Here is an 18453-nt window from a genome sequence, read left to right on the forward strand (position 1 = left end):
TTTATAAACAGCTCTTGTTAATTTTGCTTTTCAAAAGTCTTAGCATGTGTTCTATGCTAAAAGACGTCAGGAAACTTAAGTGAAAAAAGTTCCATTATTCATTAAATTAAATTATTATTCGTCAAAGATTTAAATTTATGAAAATGCTACACATTACAGTAAAGCACCAATTGCTCAGAGTCTCAAGGGTATGAGCAAACTGCTTGAGATGTTTGGGGTTTTGAGCAATCCAAATATAGAACATGTAAGGAAAACTGCTGGGGATCACAGTGATTGCTGTGGTCAGTCCTGGTGCTTTAAGCCACTGATGCTCGAGGGAGTGGTGGTTCACTGTACTTGTAGTAGTGTTACTTCTCTCACCATTATGTATTCTATTAAGTACTAAATTGTCATTGTAATGTTTACATAATTAAAATTGTTTGCAAATATTGTAACTGTATATCTGTATTTTGTCTTTTTCTTTTATTCTTTTTCTCTTACATCAAGACCAGCGTTACTAAACGCATGGACAAGAATATTTTAGCAGTGTGTGGCAAATAATCTTATTAAATTTTCAGACTTTACGGTACTAAGTGTGTTCCATATTGATGAGGTTTACAATCGACCAAATTTACTGAGAGACGGGAAAGCTACTCTTCAAATATGGATAAATTTACCTAGCTGATAACCTGTATTCTAAAGAGACCAAAGGTGCTTTGTAAGAATAAAAAATCCAAAGGCTGACATCTGTTTTCCTAAATATTCAGAAATCTGTTAAGAATAATGGCATCTGTTGAAATGAATTCACTGCATGAAAATGTTGAAACAGATGAAGATGTTAAGTCAAAAGACTTTGACAGTGTTGGAATGGAGGATTTAAAACTTGAATATGATGGTAAAACTATTGAGAATCACTTTACAACAGAAGAAAGCATGGAAAATGTAATGCAAAAATTTTATGAGAGTTTAAAGGAGAAAGAGAGTGTTGAAACACTTACTTCCTTTGTTGCCAATTCATCGGTGGATGTGAATCATGCCTTTACTGAACAGTTTATAGAGCTACCTTACAAAGGCTGGACAGCGCTGCATTTTGTTTGTAAGAGAGATGGTCATGCACTTGTGAAATGCCTTCTAGACCTAGGTGCAGATGCAAAAATAGAAAATAAGAAAGGAGAGTCGCCTTTACATATTGCTTGTAAGCATGGGCATTATAGGTGTGTAGAAATTTTACTGCAGCATGATAATAGCTTGAAGGACAAACAGAATAACCAAGGGTTAACTCCCCTTATGAAGGCAGTTTATAGGTCTGATACGTCTTTTAAAGAAAATAACTACGGGAAGGCGATAGATGCACTAATATTAGCAGGTTGTGACGTGAATCTTAGTCCGCCATCAAATATGTCACCTCTACATGTTGTTGCTGGGAAATGGCACAGTACAGGTCTAGTAAAAAAATTGATAAAGTCTGGGGCAGATGTTAATGCAAATACGGAAAAAAGTAGTCCGTTAATGACTGCTCTTTGTAGACAGAAAGTAAATACTGAAACTGTGATAGTCTTGATTGATTCTGGCGCTGACGTAAACTACAAGAATAAGTATGAGAAATCATTACTGCATGTTGCAGTCGCAAAGAGTGAAGATAGATGTGTGGAACATTTGTTGCGTGCAGGGGCACTGGTGAATGTTGTAGATTCTGATGGCAATTCACCACTTTGGATTGCAGTCTCTGACAATAACGCCACTATTGCTCCAATGTTACTAGACTATGGAGGTGACGTAAATTTTACAAACCGGGATTACAATATGTCGTTACTTTGTAAAGCTGCCTGTGATATAAATAACAATCTGTTTACTCTTCTTCTAGAACGTGGTGCCAACGTCGATGTCACAACAAAACTAGGTGCACCTCCATTACACTATGCTGTAGATAATGGCAGTACACAGAAAGTAAAACTTTTGTTGAGCAAAAATTGTGCGCTGGACGATTATTCTGCATATAAAGATCTTTACAATCCCATGAACGCCTTACAAATAGCTTTCACATGTAATAATGATGAAATGATCAAGTTGCTTTTAAGGGCAGGCTTTCCTGTTGAGGAACATCAGGTTCGTTTGAAGCGCCTCCCCAAAAATGTGAGGGAGAATGAAGAACTGGTGGAATGGATATATGATTTCTTTTATTCTCCCAAAACTCTGAAGCATTTATGTCGGCTTCACCTGAGAAGAGTATATGGAACAGACATACTGAAAATTGTGGAGTCCCTTGTCAAGCAGAATTTCATACCCCAAAGAGTTGCAGATGCAATGTTGTTGCAAGACCTTCTAAAAGAAAGAAGGAATACGCATGAATCACCTTTTGATTCATTTGATGACTATTCTGATGATTTCTAAGATATATCGATTCTAACACAACCTGATTGGTTTTCCAGTTGACCTTTCTATAATGGACTGGTCTATCATTCAATTTGGGCAGTACCATTTATTATTGGAAGTGGTGTTCACTAAATATTTACTGACTGAATGGCGAACAATGCAGATCTTGGTCTGCACTGGTCGAAAAGGCATAATCACTTGCCTGCAGCAGACTAAAGGTTAAACAAAGAAGGGTAAAAGTGTGATATTATTCTACGGTAAAAACCAGTTTTTCTACGTCATAGTGAATGTACCATAGCGGGGTCCTAAAAAGAATACATCACAAAACAGGTGAAAGTCATGTTAGAATAATAAAAAATATATCCCCAACTTAAAAGTGATTTTATTCATGAATAACATCTTTATCATTCAGATGCTTATCGTTATATCGCGTGCTCTGCACTCCTGTGATGTAATTGATATGAATCTGAACCCTGTACAATGACTTCTTTACATAATAATATAGCCAAAGCAGTGATTTGTCATCAAATAAAATCATAATTTAGAGTTCAGATGTGAAGGAATTATCTCATGATGGCACAGCCTGAATGATATAAAAATTCATATCTAAATGGCAAACAATGATTTTATTCAATATATTATTTCAATTTTAAACTGTTTTCAAGGACTATTCTACATATTTGAAGAAATTCACTAAATGTTTGCCTTTTTTGTGTGATTTTCTTTTTAGCTCACCTGTCACAAAGTGACAAGGTGAGCTTTTGTGATCGCGCAGTGTCCGCCGTCCGTCCATCTGTGCGTCCGTAAACTTTTGCTTGTGACCACTCTAGAGGTCACATTTTTCATGGGAACTTTATGAAATTTGGTCAGAATGTTCATCTTGATGATATCTAGGTCAAGTTTGAAACTGGGTCACGTGCCTTCAAAAACTAGGTCAGTAGGTCTAAAAATAGAAAAACCTTGTGACCTCTCTAGAGGCCATATATCTCACAAAATCTTCATGAAAATTGATCAGAATGTTCACCTTGATGATATCTAGGTCAAGTTTTAAACTGGGTCACGTGCCATCAAAAACTAGGTCAGTAGGTCTAAAAATAGAAAAACCTTGTGACCTCTCTAGAGGCCATATATTTCACAAGATCTTCATGAAAATTGGTCAGAATGTTCACCTTGATGATATCTAGGTCAAGTTCGAAACTGGGTCATGTGCCATCAAAATCTAGGTCAGTAGGTCAAATAATAGAAAAACCTTGTGACCTCTCTAAAGGCCATATTTTTCATGGGATCTGTATGAAAGTTGGTTTGAATGTTCAACTTCATGATATCTAGGTCAAGTTCGAAACTGGGTCACGTGCGATCAAAAACAAGGTCAGTAGGTCTAAAAATAGAAAAACCTTGTGACCTCTCTAGAGGCCATATATTTCACAAGATCTTCATGAAAATTTGTCAGAACGTTCACCTTGATGATATCTAGGTCAAGTTTGAAACTGGGTCACATGCCATCAAAATCTAGGTCAGTAGGTCAAATAATAGAAAAACCTTGTGATCTCTCTAGAGGCCATATTTTTCATGGGATCTGTATGAAAGTTGGTCTGAATGTTCATCTTGATGATATCTAGGTCAAGTTCGAAAGTGGGTCACGTGCCTTCAAAAACTAAGTCAGTAGGTCAAATAATAGAAAAACCTTGTGACCTCTCTAAAGGCCATATTTTTCATGGGATCTGTATGAAAGTTGGTCTGAATGTTCATCTTGATGATATTTAGGTCAAGTTCGAAACAGGGTCATATGCGGTCAAAAACAAGGTCAGTAGGTCTAAAAATAGAAAAACCTTGTGACCTCTCTAGAGGCCATATTTGTGAATGGATTTCCAGAAAAATTAGTCAGAATGTTCACCTTGATATATCTAGGTCAAGTTTGAAACTGGATCACGTGCCGTAAAAAACTAGGTCAGGAGGGCAAATAATAAAAAAACCTTGTGACCTCTCTAGAGGCCATACTTTTCATGGGATCTGTATGAAAGTTGGTCTGAATGTTCATCTTGATGATATCTAGGTCAAGTTTGAAACTGGGTCAACTGAGGTCAAAAACTAGGTCAGTAGATCAGGTCAGTAGATCTAAAATTATTAAAATCTTTTGACCTCTCTAGAGGCCATATTTTTCAATGGATCTTCTTGAAAATTGATCTGAATGTTCACCTTGATGATATCTAGGTCGGTTTCGAAACTGGGTCACGTGCGGTCAAAAACTAGGCCAGTAGGTATAAAAATAGAAAAACCTTGTGACCTCTCTAGAGGCCATATTTTTCATGAGATCTTCATGAAAATAAGTGAGAATGTTCACCTTGATGATATCTAGGTAAAGTTCAAAACAGGGTCACATACCTTCGAAAACTAGGTCAATAGGTCAAATAATAGAAAAACCTTGTGACCTCTCTAGAGACCATATTTTTCAATGGATCTTCATGAAAATTGGTCAGAATTTTTATCTTGATAATATCTAGGTCAAGTTCAAAACTGGGTCACATGAGCTCAAAAACTAGGTCACTATGTCAAATAATAGAAAAAACGATGTACTCAAAACTGGGTCATGTGGGAAGAGGTGAGCGATTCAGGACCATCATTGTCCTCTTGTTCTTTTATTGGGTGCCACTACAACATTTGACACAATAATGTAATCATTGTGATGTACAAACAGTGCCTAATAACACACAGTTTCAGTCCTCTTTGTTTAATCCTTATCATGCTGGACAGGATTGATCATGTCTTTGTGATCAGTGTAGATTTTGATCAGCCTGCACATCTGTGCAGCGTTTTAACAGTTAGTGGTACTATCCAAATTGAAAGATGGTTAAGTTCATTATAGACATTTAGCAGGAGAAGAGTTGATAGGGAAATAAATCAGGTTGTGTTGGAAGTAACAATAAAATCGAGGTTTTGGATATCTTGTTTTCTTGAATGCAGTCACTGTTCAAGTCACCAAATTCTTATTACAGGGTATTTGATGAATTTCCAGGTATAAGTTATACACTTCATAATGAAGGTTTCCAGGTTATAGGAACTTTCTGAATATTAAAGGTATCTTTGATAATACTAATTTTATTGGTAACAGTAACCATGATTTTTTTTTTTTTTTAGCTCACCTGTCACAAAGTGACAAGGTGAGCTTTTGTGATCGCGCGGTGTCCATCGTCCGTCGTCCGTCCGTGCGTCCGTCCGTGCGTCCGTAAACTTTTGCTTGTGACCACTCTAGAGGTCACATTTTTCATGGGATCTTTATGAAAATTGGTCAGAATGTTCATCTTGATGATATCTAGGTCAAGTTCGAAACTGGGTCACGTGCCGTCAAAAACTAGGTCAGTAGGTCTAAAAATAGAAAAACCTTGTGACCTCTCTAGAGGCCATATATTTCACAAGATCTTCATGAAAATTGCTCAGAATGTTCACCTTGATGATATCTAGGTCAAGTTTGAAACTGGGTCACGTGCCTTAAAAAACTAGGTCAGTAGGTCTAAAAATAGAAAAACCTTGTGACCTCTCTAGAGGCCATATATTTCACAAGATCTTCATGAAAATTGGTCAGAACATTCACCTTGATGATATCTAGGTCAAGTTCGAAACTGGATCACGTGCCATAAAAAAACTAGGTCAGTAGGTCTAAAAATAGAAAAACCTTGTGACCTCTCTAGAGGCCATTTTTTTCATGGGATCTTCATGAAAATTGATCAGAACATTCACCATGATGATATGTAGATCAAGTTCGAAACTGGGTCACGTGCCATCAAAAACTAGGTCAATAGGTCAAATAATAGAAAAACCTTGTGACCTCTCTAAAGGCCATATTTTTCATGGGATCTGTATGAAAGTTGGTCTGAATGTTCATCTTGATGATATCTAGGTCAAGTTTGAAACTGGGTCACGTCGGTCAAAAACTAGGTCAGTAGGTCTAAAAATAGAAAAAGTTTGTGACCTCTCTAGAGGCCATATATTTCATGAGATCTTCATGAAAATTGGTCAGAATGTTCACCTTGATGATATCTAGGTCAAGTTCGAAGTGGGGTCACGTGCCTTCAAAAACTAGGTCAGTAGGTCAAATAACAGAAAAACCTTGTGACCTCTCTAGAGGCCATATTTTTCATGGGATCTGTATGAAGTTGGTCTGAATGTTCGTCTTGATGATATCTAGGTCAAGTTCGAAAGTGGGTCACATGCCATCAAAAACTAGGTCAGTAGGTCAGATAATGGAAAAAACTTTGTGACCTCTCTAAAGGCCATATTTTTCATGGGATTGTATGAAAATTGGTCTGAATGTTCTTCTTGTTGATATCTAGGTAAAGTTCGAAAGGGTCATGTGCGGTCAAAAACTAGGTCAGTAGGTCTAAAAATGGGAAAAAACCTTGTGACCCCTCTAGAGGCCATATTGTGAATGGTCTGCATAAATAATTGGTCAGAATGTTCACCTTGATGATATCTAAATCAAGTTTGAAACTGGGTAAACGTGCCTTAAAGAACTAGGTCAGTAGGTCAAATAATAAAAAAACCTTGTGACCTCTCTAGAGGCCATACTTTTCATGGGATCTGTATGAAAGTTGGTCTGAATGTTCATCTTGATGATATCTAGGTCAAGTTTGAAACTGGGTCAACTGCGGTCAAAAACTAAGTCGTAGGTCTAAAATTATTAAAATCTTTTGACCTCTCTGGGGCCATTTTTTTCAATGGATCTTCATAAAAAATTGATCTGAATGTTCACCTTGATGATATCTAGGTCAAGTTTCGAAATTGGGTCATGTGCGGTCAAAACTAGGCCAGTATGTTTAAAGATAGAAAAAACATTGTGACCTCTCTTGGGGCCCATGTTTTTCATGAGATCTTCATGAAAATAGTGAGAATGTTACCTTGTTTGATATCTAGTTAAAGGTCAAACAGGGTCACGTACCTTGAAAACTGGGTTTCAATAGGTCAAATAATAGAAAACCTTGTGACCTCTCTAGAGACCATATTTTTCAATGGATCTTCATGAAAATTGGTCAGAATTTTTATTTTTGAAAATATCTAGGTCAAGTTCAAAACTGGGTCACATGAGCTGAAAAACTAGGTCACTATGTCAAATAATAGAAAAAACGACGTCATACTCAAAACTGGGTCATGTGGGAAGAGGTGAGCGATTCAGGACCATCATGGTCCTCTTGTTTTTTTTTTTTTTTGAAAAATTGATTGTCAGAAAATATTACAAAATTTTGCGGGCAAATGTTGTTTCTGTGCTATTTTGAAAATTTCATAATCTATCAAGAAATAAAATGACAGTTGAAAGTTTTGGTGTCCTAGAATTACTCTCAAATTTTTTCTTTGATTACCTTAGTACTCAAGATATTTTTAGAATTTGAGAAGTTCCTATTTCTACTTTTAGAATTTTTTATGTAACGTATGAATTGTTTTGTCTAATATTGTAAGAGATATCAAGGAATAATTTGATGTAAACGTTGATAAAAAGTTAAGTAATTTGTTAGAGATGTCCCTATTCAACCTACAGTGAAAAAAAAAATCTTTGATAATATGGTGCCAAGTGACACTTCATCAGTTTATAAAAGCAGCTTTACTTTTTATGCCCCCGAAGGGAGGCATATTAGTTTTCAACTGTCCGTCCGTTCGTTCTTTTGTTCGTTCGTCACAACGTTAACTTTTGCATGAAGGCACTTTACTCGCGAACCACTGCACCCAGGACCTTAAAACTTCACGTGCTGAATGTACTTATTGAGTACACCACCCCTACTGACTTTGGGGTCACCAGGTCAAAGGTCAAGGTCACAGGGGCCAACGTTAACTTTTTGCATGAAGGCACATTACTCGTGAACCACTGCACCCAGGACCTTCAATATTCACGTGCTGATAGTGCTTATTTAGTACCACTCCTGCTGACTTTGGGGTCACCAGGTCAAAGGTCAAGGTCACAGGGGCCAACGTTAACTTTTTGCATGAAGGCACTTTACTCGCGAACCACTGCACCCAGGATCTTCAAACTTAACATGCTGATAGTACTTATTGAGTACACCACTCTACTGACTTTGGGGTCACCAGGTCAAAGGTCAAGGTGCTGCGGGGGCATTTGTCACCATTAGTGACAGCTCTTGTTGTTAAATATTTCATGAATTAAATTTCCAAAAGTATGAACACATTAACATGAAAAGGTTATTTAAGGGAATTTTTTAACCTACTATTTCAGCCAGATTAGTTTTCCTTAGTATGCATAAGGTTTTTTAGCACATCTGATTTTTTGAAAAAAAAAATGATGAGTTATTGTCATCACTTGATCGGTTTCGGTGTCAGCGTCGGCGTCGGCATTGCCTGGTTAAGTTTTATGTTTAGGTCAGCTTTTCTCCTAAACTATCAAAGGTATTGCATTGAAACTTGGAACATTTGTTCACCATCAATAGCTGACCCTGTACAGCAAGAAACATAACTCCATCCTGCTTTTTGCAAGAATTATGGCCCCTTTTTGGACTTAAAAAATATCAGATTTCTTCGTTAAGTTTTATGTTTAGGTCAGCTTTTCTCCTAAACTATCAAAGCTATTGCTTTGAAACTTGCGACACTTGTTCACCATCATAAGCAGACCCTGTACATCAAGAAACATAACTCCATCCTGCTTTTTTCAAGAATTATTGCCCCTTTTGGACTTAGAAAATAAATTTATTGGTTAACTTTTATGTTTAGGTCGGCTTTTCTCCTAAACTATTCAAGCTATTGCTTTGAAACTTGCAACAGTTGTCCACCATCATAAGCTGGCTCTGTACATCAAGAAACATAACTCCATCCTGTTTTTTGCAAGAATTGTGGCCCTTTTTGGACTTAGAAAATCATGGGTAGGACAATTTTTCTATTATACAAAAAAAATCAGATGAGCGTCAGCACCTGCAAGGCAGTGCTCTTGTTTCACCTAAATTACCTTAATAAATATATTGTGTTAGGTTATTTGTGTAGAGTGTAATCCAGAGAGATGATATCTTGCAATTGATTTTCTTGGAAAAAAACAAATGACTGCTTACCTGTAGTAGCTAGAATCTAAAACCCTTCTTTATTGCCAGTAACTAGAAATATTCTATTCATATTTATACCCCCTACAAACATGTTTGAGGGGGGTATATAGGAGTCAGTTTTGTCGCGTCCCGTCCCGTCCCGTCGTCCCGTCCCGTCCCGAAATCTATTATCTCAGTTATTACCAAATGGATTTGATTCGAACCTAAAATACATGTTCCACCTTATCACCCACATCATGTGACACAAGGTGCATAACTCTTGACACCAAGTTTTCATGAATTATGTCCCCTTTTACATAGAATTTAAGGTTAATTTTGTTGTATTTTCACTATATCTCAGTTATTACTAAATGGATTTGATTCAAACTTAAAGTAGATGTTCCACCTCATCACCCACATCATGTGACATAAGGTGCATAACTCTGACACCATTTTTTTTATGAATTATGCCCCTTTTTACTTAGAATTTAAGGTTGATTTTGATGTATTTTCACTTTATCTCAGTTACTACTGAATGGATTTGATTCAAACTTAAAATAGATGTTCCACCTCATCACCCACATCATGTGCCCACATCATGTGACACAAGGTGCATAACTCTGACACCAAGTTTTCATGAATTATGTCCCCTTTTACTTAGAATTTAAGGTTAATTTTGTTGTATTTTCACTATATCTCAGTTATTACTAAATGGATTTGATTCAAACTTAAAATAGTTGTTCCACCTCATCACCCAGATGATGTGACATAAGGTGCTTAACTCTGACATAAATTTTTTATGAATTATGTCCCCTTTTACTTTAAATTTAAGGTTGATTTTGATGTATTTTCACTATATCTCAATTATTACAAAATGGATTTGATTCAAACTTAAAATAGATGTTCCACCTCATCACCCACATCATGTGACACAAGGTGCATAACTCTGACACCAATTTTTCATGAATTATGCCCCTTTTTACTTAGAATTTAAGGTTAATTTTGATGTATTTTCACTATATCTCAATTACTACTGAATGGATTTGATTCAGACTTAAAATAGATGTTCCACCTCATCACCCACATCATGTGACACAAGGTGCATAACTCTGACACTATTTTTCTTGAATTGTGTCCCCTTTTACCTAGAATTTAAGGTTAATTTAGATGTATTTTCACTATATCTCATTCTGATTGGCTTAGAGCCAAAGGGAAGTAACCTTTTTTTTAACCTTTGTACTGAGTTTCTTCCCCTTAAATTCCAGGAATTAGTCTATTTTTAGAAATCCTATTTTTAGATTTTCAATATTTTAGGTATTTTTCTAACTTTTTAGCTCGACTATTCGAAGAATAGTCTAGCTATTCTACTCACCCTGGCGTCGGCGTCGGCGTCACACCTTGGTTAAGTTTTTGCATGCAAGTACATACAGCCATCAATTAAAGGCATATAGCTTTGAAACTTATATTTTCTTTTTCTAGGTCAATTACCAACCTCTCTAGGTCAAGTCCCATAACTCTGACATGTATTTTGAGCAAATTATGCCCCCTTTTGGACTTAGAAAATTTTGGTTAAAGTTTTACATGCAAGTTACTATCTCCAAAACTAATGCAGATATTGATTTGAAACTTCACATGTGTCTTCGGGGTTATAAAACTAGTTGATAGCAGCAAGTCCCATAACTCTGACTTTCATTTTGGCCAAATTATGCCCCCTTTTGGACTTAGAAAATTCTGGTTAAAGTTTTGCGTGCAAGTACATACAGCTATTTCTAAAAGGCATATAGATTTGAAACTTACTTTTTCTTTTTCAAGATCAATTACCAACCTCACTGGGTCAAGACCCATAACTCTGACATGTTTTTTTGAGCAAATTATGCCCCCTTTTAGACTTAGAAAATTTTGGTTAAAGTTTTACATGCAAGTTATTATTTCCAAAACTAATGCAGATATTGATTTGAAACCTCACATGTGTCTTCGGGGTTATAAAACTAGTTGATAGCAGCAAGTCCCATAACTCTGACCTTCATTTTGGCCAAATTATGCCCCCTTTTGGACTTAGCAAATTCTGGTTAAAGTTTTGCGTGCAAGTACATACAGCTATTTCTAAAAGGCATATAGATTTGAAACTTATTTTTTCTTTTTCTAGATCAATTACTAACCTCACTGGATCAAGTCCCATAACTCTGGCATGTATTTTGGGCAAATTATGCCCCCTTTTGGACTTTGAAAATTCTGGTTAAAGTTTTACATGCAAGTTTCTATCTCCAAAGCTAATGCAGATATTGAATTGAAACTTCACATGTGCCTTCGGGGTTATAAAACTAGTTGATAGCAGCAAGTCCCATAACTGATATGCATTTTGGTCAAATTATTCCCCCTTTTGAACTTAAAACTCTTTTGATATTTAACCTTTTTGGGTAATATTTTCCTGCTTCTGGGACAATATTTCGAATAGTCGAGCTTGGCTGTCTTATGGACAGCTCTTGTTTATTATAAGTCCTATGTAAAAAGTAAAAACATTTTTCCGTGGTAACATGGGTCGGTAAGACACTTTTTTGTATTCACTTGTAGTGTATCTCTAATATTAGAGATTTAATATATTTACTAGTATTACTATACTAGTATTATACTAGTATTACTTATATGTGGAAGCCCAGGATGAAGTACTCCAAAGTATTTTTAAGATTCCTTATGGTTGCCATTCTTCTGTGACAAGACCGTATTGTGGGGGTATGAGTCACTTCTGTGACAGTTCTAGTTTTATATGGTCATATTTGAGTTATTGAGGTTTGTATATATGTGAGATTTATAGGTATAATCAATACTTTTGTGTTGTTGTCTTTTATGTTTTTTAACTTTTCCTTTTGTTAACCAAGAGATTATTACTAGTTGCTAAATTAACCAAGAAAATAGAATAATTGAGCTGCATCTGCGCAGTCTGGTCAGGATCCATGCTGTCCGCTTTCAAAGCCTATTGCAATTAGAGAAACTATTAGCAAACAACATCGATCCTGACCAGACTGCTCTGATGCGCAGGTTGGTCTGGATCCATGCTGGTCGCAAACGCACTATGATGGTTTTCTCATGGTGCGGCTCGTATGATTTTGTTTAGTTTATGAAAGAGTAGTGAGCTGCTTTTCTCTTAGAGTAAGTACTAAGTGCTAGGAATAGAAAAGGTTATGTATAGATAATGTGATTTTATTCGATATCAAAGAGTACATTGTATTTGCACCTGATTTTATTGGAACAGTTTTCAGATTGAATGATTTAAGACTGAATAGAATTTTGATATTAACTTAGATATATATATCTGATATGCAGTATGTTAAAATGGAATCAAAGGAATCATGAACTTGCTAAATATTCTGTGGTATTTTATTTTCTAAAATAGTCTTGCTGTATGAATTCATTTATTAAAGAACATAATAATACTATATTTTTGTACTTCTTTGTCAATAAATCCTTTATAGAACATTAAATTTTACTAGTGATACATGTTTATAGCTTAAAAAGCAAAGTTTCTAATGTCGTGAAATTATTATATACCCATATGCTTAAAATATAGAAGGTGTTTTGGAGTAATACGGGCAGGTTGAGGGAACTCCATGGCTGAGTGGTTAAGATTGGTGACTTCAAATCACTTGCTCCTCATAGATTGGGTTTGAGATTCACATAGGGCGTAGAATTATTCATGTGAGGAAGCCATCCAGCTGGCTTACAGAAGGTCAGTGGTTCTACTGAGGTGAAGGTCTGTGATGAAATAATGCCCAGAGGGAAACATGGGGTTTTCCTCTACTCATTGAACAGCTGGAAAGTCGCTGTATGACATAATGTTGTGTCGATGTGATGTTAAACTCAACAAAAACAACATGTTGGTCAATATCTTTCCTGTTTAATATCCCCCAGAGGTTATGGATTTTCCAGTACCGGTAACTACACAAAGATGACAACCAGGTCACTAGATCCAAAGTCAAGGTCACACATGTAGGTCAAAGCATCAAAACTGCATGTTGGATATTAATATTGTTTAGTGCTAACTCTTACTAGTATTTGTGTAACCAGATTTGTGGGCACTTTATGGATGCATTAGTCCTGGTGAAGATTCTAAGGTTTGTCATTTAACCTAGAATCAAAAAACATACGCATGTTATTTAGCTTAATGAAGTTTAGTTGTGCACCTTGAGTTTTGTTAAGGATTTACTCAGTACAACATACATTATTGCCCTTGACTTATAATGTGCATAAAGTTTATACCACTTGTAACTCGAGTTTGTTCACCTATATGTAAACATTTCAACTTTGATCATCAAATTATTGTAATTGGTAAAAAAACATGGCCATGAGTTGAAAGTAGAAATATCTTCAACTGACTTCCGTTATACCACTGGTCTGTGGAACAGTTTCACAAAAATATTCCTTGGATGATCCTCTTTGAAGACTGTTCATTGTCAAAACATACCCATGCAAGCTAAAAATAGAAAACTCTTCCAATCAAATCACCTTCCATATCCCTAATCCAGTTTTGAAGTAATTTCACAGAAATTTCACTTCAGTGACTCAGTACCAAGTTTGTCCAGATACTTTTGCATCTGACACATTGACGCCTGTTGCAAACTGTTAATCCGTAACAATAGCCCCTGCCAGTTATGCATTGCTATTTTCTTGTTAATTGGACATCTTTTGATACGCGATTAACAAACACGACAGGGTTTTATTCTGTTGAATTAGCATGCTCATATTGCCCAAAATCAATGATATTTATTTTGAAAAAAGAATTATACAATAATTTACGAATATTCGAATTTGATTTTCATATTCGAATGATTTTCCAATATTAGAATATTCATTCCCATCCCTAATCAAAAAGCATGGCCACCAGGTGGTGTGGTAACTTTTTCTTATATATATATATGTAGTGGAAACTTTAAGGATGCACTATATATATCTTTCACTAAAAAAGTTTGATGTAAACCTAAACTGTCTGTAGGGCTGCAATCAGATTTAATTGTTGTATGTATTAATAGCTATTTGTTAAGAAAAAAATATAGTTTTTAGTGGCATTACCGAATTGTTTATATATGTACATTGATTTATGTATCCAAAGTATGAATTTATATTTTCTGTCCTAATGGAAGGTATAGTTTTAGTTTTGAATGTTTATAATAGAACATGGATAATGACTTCAATTGTTTGAAGAAACAAAATCCTCCTTTCCAATATGACTCAACACTTTAAGCTGAACATCAAGTTGACAGTATGAGTTTATGACACTGAATATTCGAAAGTTTCAGATTGAAAACAACTTAGTACAAGGTATTTGTTTCATCATAGCAACAAACAGCATAGGAGTTCTTCAGATAAGGAGTTCTAATTGAAAACAAAATACCATGGTGATATTTCAGTTACTGACAAAGCTGTATCAACACACAGGGGAGGCAACTTGGAATGGAAATAATCTCAAGGGGAAAGAAGCCATATTGAAATTCTTTGAGGAGTTACCAACAACAGAACACAAAGTAGAATCCTTAGACTGTCATCCTCTGTCAGGTAAAATTATTAATATTATTATTAATATTACGTGGATGGTCTGGAGTCCTGTGTCATCATTTTTACTAAAACGTCTCCTCTGAAACTACTGGTCAGAACTACACCAAACTTGGTCAGTAGCATCCTGGCATGGACATGTATCAACTATCAAGTGATTTCAGATTGTTGACCTTGGCCCTTTTAGGGGCTGCCAGAGCTTAAAATAGAAACTTTGTAAACTTCTGATGAACTGTTTGATGTATCTTCATTTACTTCAGTCTGTAGCATTGTTATAAGGTTCTCTCCAAATTTTGTTCAAATGGGGGCACTTGGCCCCTTTTAGGGACTGCTAGAGCTGAAATTAGAAATACCTTTAAACAACTTCTTCTCATGAACTGCTGGATGGCTCTTTATTAAACTTGGTCTGTAGCATCATTAAAAGGTCCTCTCCCAATTTTTGTTGAAATGGGACTGTAGGGACTGCTAGGACTAAATTTAAAAATAGCCTTAATCGACTTCTTCTGAACTGCTTGATGGACCTTCATCAAACTAGGTCTGCAGCGTTATTATAAAGTCCTCTCATTAGTTTGTTCCAGTGGAGGAGATTGGTCCCTTTTAGAGGCCACTAGAGCTAAAAAATTAATAGAAATACATTTAATTGATTTCTTGATATGAACTCACTGATGCATGGATCTTCATCAAACTTGGTCTCTATCATCATTATTAGGTCCCTTCCCAAAATGGAAAATTGCTCTTCATTTCTTTTTCTGTACTTTCTGGTATTTTTTGAGTGATGATCCATGATAACTGCCAATATTGCTAAATTTAACATTTTCTCACATGTATGTACATTTATAAAACTATGCATATAAACAAAAAACTGCCACCTAAATACTTTTTTCATCCCTGTGTATGAAAATATCTTTTATGAAACAATCACCACTTATGCTGCTAAATAAAAACCTGTCAAGAGCTGATTATATTTTATTGTGAATGGAACATTTTTCAACAGATCTCAGATTTTTACTTGTCTGAGGACAACTCAAGCCTAACTGTAAAATCACAAGGTTAGCTTTTAAAAAGCTACAGTGTGAATCATTTCAGCTTTCATTATTTACTCTTTTCTATTCTTGCATTTCCCAACAAGATTAATTGATTTTTGTTGCTTGCAGAGAGCAAACATAGTCCTCCAAATGGCTGTTTGGTGTACAGTTGTATGTACGTTAGTGCATGGACGCATCCAGATTTTTTTGTCTGAACAATAACTTTGACATGCCTTAAGTAACCTTGTTTATATTTGGCAAGAATGTTACCCTTGATGAGATAGAATGTCACATGCAAACCCAAGGTTCCTATCTCAAAGGTCAAGGTCACAGTTAGGGGTCAAAGGTCATTTAAGAGCTTGTCTGGGTCATGACTAATAAGTATGAAGCAATCTTTTTTATTTGGTATAAAGGTTCACCTCTATGAGACGGAGATTCATGCGTTAACCTCAGGTCCCTATCTCAAAGGTTAAGGTCACACTTAGGGGTCAAAAGTCAGGTTAGAGCTTGTCCGGGCTGTAACTTTGCCATGCATAAAGCAATCTTGTTTTTATTGGGTGGTAATGTTTGCCTCATTGAGACGGAGTGTAGCATGCAACTCGCATTCCCCTTCCTCAAAGATTAAGGTCACACTTAGGGGTCAAAGGTCATTTTAGAGCTTGTTTGTGCCATAACTTTGACATGCATGAACAATCTTATTTTTATTTGGCATAAGTGTCACATGCAAACCCAAGGCCTCTATCTCAGAGGTCAAGGTCACACTCAAATAATCGTGTATCTGTGATAGTGTGATGACTACTGTGATGTTGTTTACACAACAAAACATGTGGTTGTCTTGTATCTGAGATAGTGTGATAACTACTGCAATGTCATTTACATAATAACACCTGTGTGATAGTCTTACATCTGTGTCATTGTTATAACAATTGTGTTTTCATTTACATAACACACCTATTTTTAACCATTTTTCTTATCCATTTCAGCGGAAATTTCTGGGGGGCAGTTCACCATAGTTGTAAAGACATATGGCACAGTGAAGTACCCAAATAATGCTCTGAAATCATTTTATCAAAGTTTTATCCTCACGTCACAGAACAATGTCTGGAAAATTATCAGTGACAATTTCAGATTTCAGGATAAGTCAGATAACTGATCATTGAAAATAAGCCATTAAGTTAGAATGTGTTAGAGACAGAGAATGACACTGGTGCATTCAGCTTTCCGGACAAGATTGGCAGTTGAAAATAACTGTAAAACAAATAAATTGTAAATGTAGAACAATTGAAAATAAATTGTAAAACAATTGGACAATAGAAAATACGTGATGAATGCTATAGAAAAAACAATAAATGTTAAGCAACTGTACAGAAGAACCTACTGATGTGTTCTATTGTATAAAGACACATCCAGATTGCCAGTGATACATTCAGAATCCAGATATTAATTGGCAGTAACTGTAAAACTAGTCGACATGGAAAAGCCAGTGAGCTACACAGACACCATTCAGATTGCCAGTGATATATTGATATTTCAAGGTTGATGACTGGAATGATCAAGAGAAAGTTAATGATTATGTTACAGACATTTTGTAGATTATTGACAGTTCAGACTTTGAAAAGAAATTGTTGTGCCAGTCTAATGGAGCGTTTAGACAGAAATATTATTGTGGGAAGACGAGATGATTATTGCTGAAGATGAATTTCTAAATCAAGAACAGTGTGTTTTGTATATACGAGCCCTTGGCTTGAGCATAGTACATTGCTTTAAATAATGACTTTTAAATGTCTGATTAAAGATATCAATTTTTACAAGAGTAACAGATTTATTGTATCAATTTACTGTACCTGGCAGATTGACCTAGTTATCCCCCGACGAAAGTCGGAGGGATATAGTTTTGGCGTTGTCCGTCCGTCCGTCCTTCCGTCCGTCTTTCCATCCGTCCGTCCGTCTTTCCGTCCGGAGCCATATCTAGGAAATGGTTGGGAATATTTATTTAAAACTTCATATACATGTTCACCACTATGAGTTCTTGCGGCCCGTCAAGTTTCATTCAGATTGCCCAAGTAACACCAGAGTTATGGCCCTTAGAAGTTTCTAGTGTTAACTATAATAGGGTACTATAAATATGGCAATTTCTGCATCATAACTTTTGATATATTTCACCTAGAACTATGAAACTTAAACAGAATTTAGATCACCATAATGTGGTTGTGTACACACAATTTCTTTTGGATTTATTTGTAAATTTAGAGTTATTGCCCTTTAATGTATAAAAATCCACATGTTTGTACATAATACACTTACCATTTGGTAGAATTTGATTAAATTTCTTTCATTCTTTTCCATGAACATTTATTGTAAACATGTGAAGTTGTGTTCCCACACCTGGTCACCCCCTTACCTTGATCACACCCCTCCCCCTCCCCCCAAAAAAAAAAATAAATAAAAAAAAAGTAAAATTCATTATTTTACATTTTTTCAGACAAACTTCATAAACATGTTCACCACTATGAGGTTATGGG

General features: G+C 35.7%; 2 protein-coding genes across 2 annotated transcripts in view; both read left to right on the forward strand.

The window, feature by feature from the left end:
• LOC123556938 (NTF2-related export protein 1-like) overlaps positions 1 to 17744 on the forward strand; it is a 32743-nt gene extending 14999 nt beyond the window's left edge. Inside the window, exons 3-4 of the mRNA XM_045348039.2 lie at positions 14765 to 14909; positions 16915 to 17744. Of these exons, the coding sequence (XP_045203974.2) occupies positions 14765 to 14909; positions 16915 to 17084 (315 nt within the window). The 3' untranslated portion in view covers positions 17085 to 17744. The remainder of the gene's footprint in view (positions 1 to 14764; positions 14910 to 16914) is intronic.
• Positions 558 to 12798, forward strand: LOC123556937 (serine/threonine-protein phosphatase 6 regulatory ankyrin repeat subunit B-like). Its single transcript, XM_053543259.1, has 2 exons — positions 558 to 4892; positions 7445 to 12798. Exon 1 carries the CDS (start codon positions 763 to 765, stop codon positions 2368 to 2370), a length of 1608 nt encoding a protein of 535 aa, XP_053399234.1. The 5' UTR covers positions 558 to 762; the 3' UTR covers positions 2371 to 4892; positions 7445 to 12798.
• Positions 17745 to 18453: the final 709 nt, after the last annotated feature.

The sequence above is a fragment of the Mercenaria mercenaria genome, chromosome 5 (assembly GCF_021730395.1).
Source record: "Mercenaria mercenaria strain notata chromosome 5, MADL_Memer_1, whole genome shotgun sequence".
NCBI classification, from domain to species: Eukaryota; Metazoa; Mollusca; class Bivalvia; order Venerida; family Veneridae; genus Mercenaria; species Mercenaria mercenaria.

Coding starts and splice junctions, on each gene's coding strand:
- LOC123556937 (XM_053543259.1), top strand. CDS start 763: ATGGCATCTGTTGAAATGAATTCACTGCATGAAAATGTTGAAACAGAT.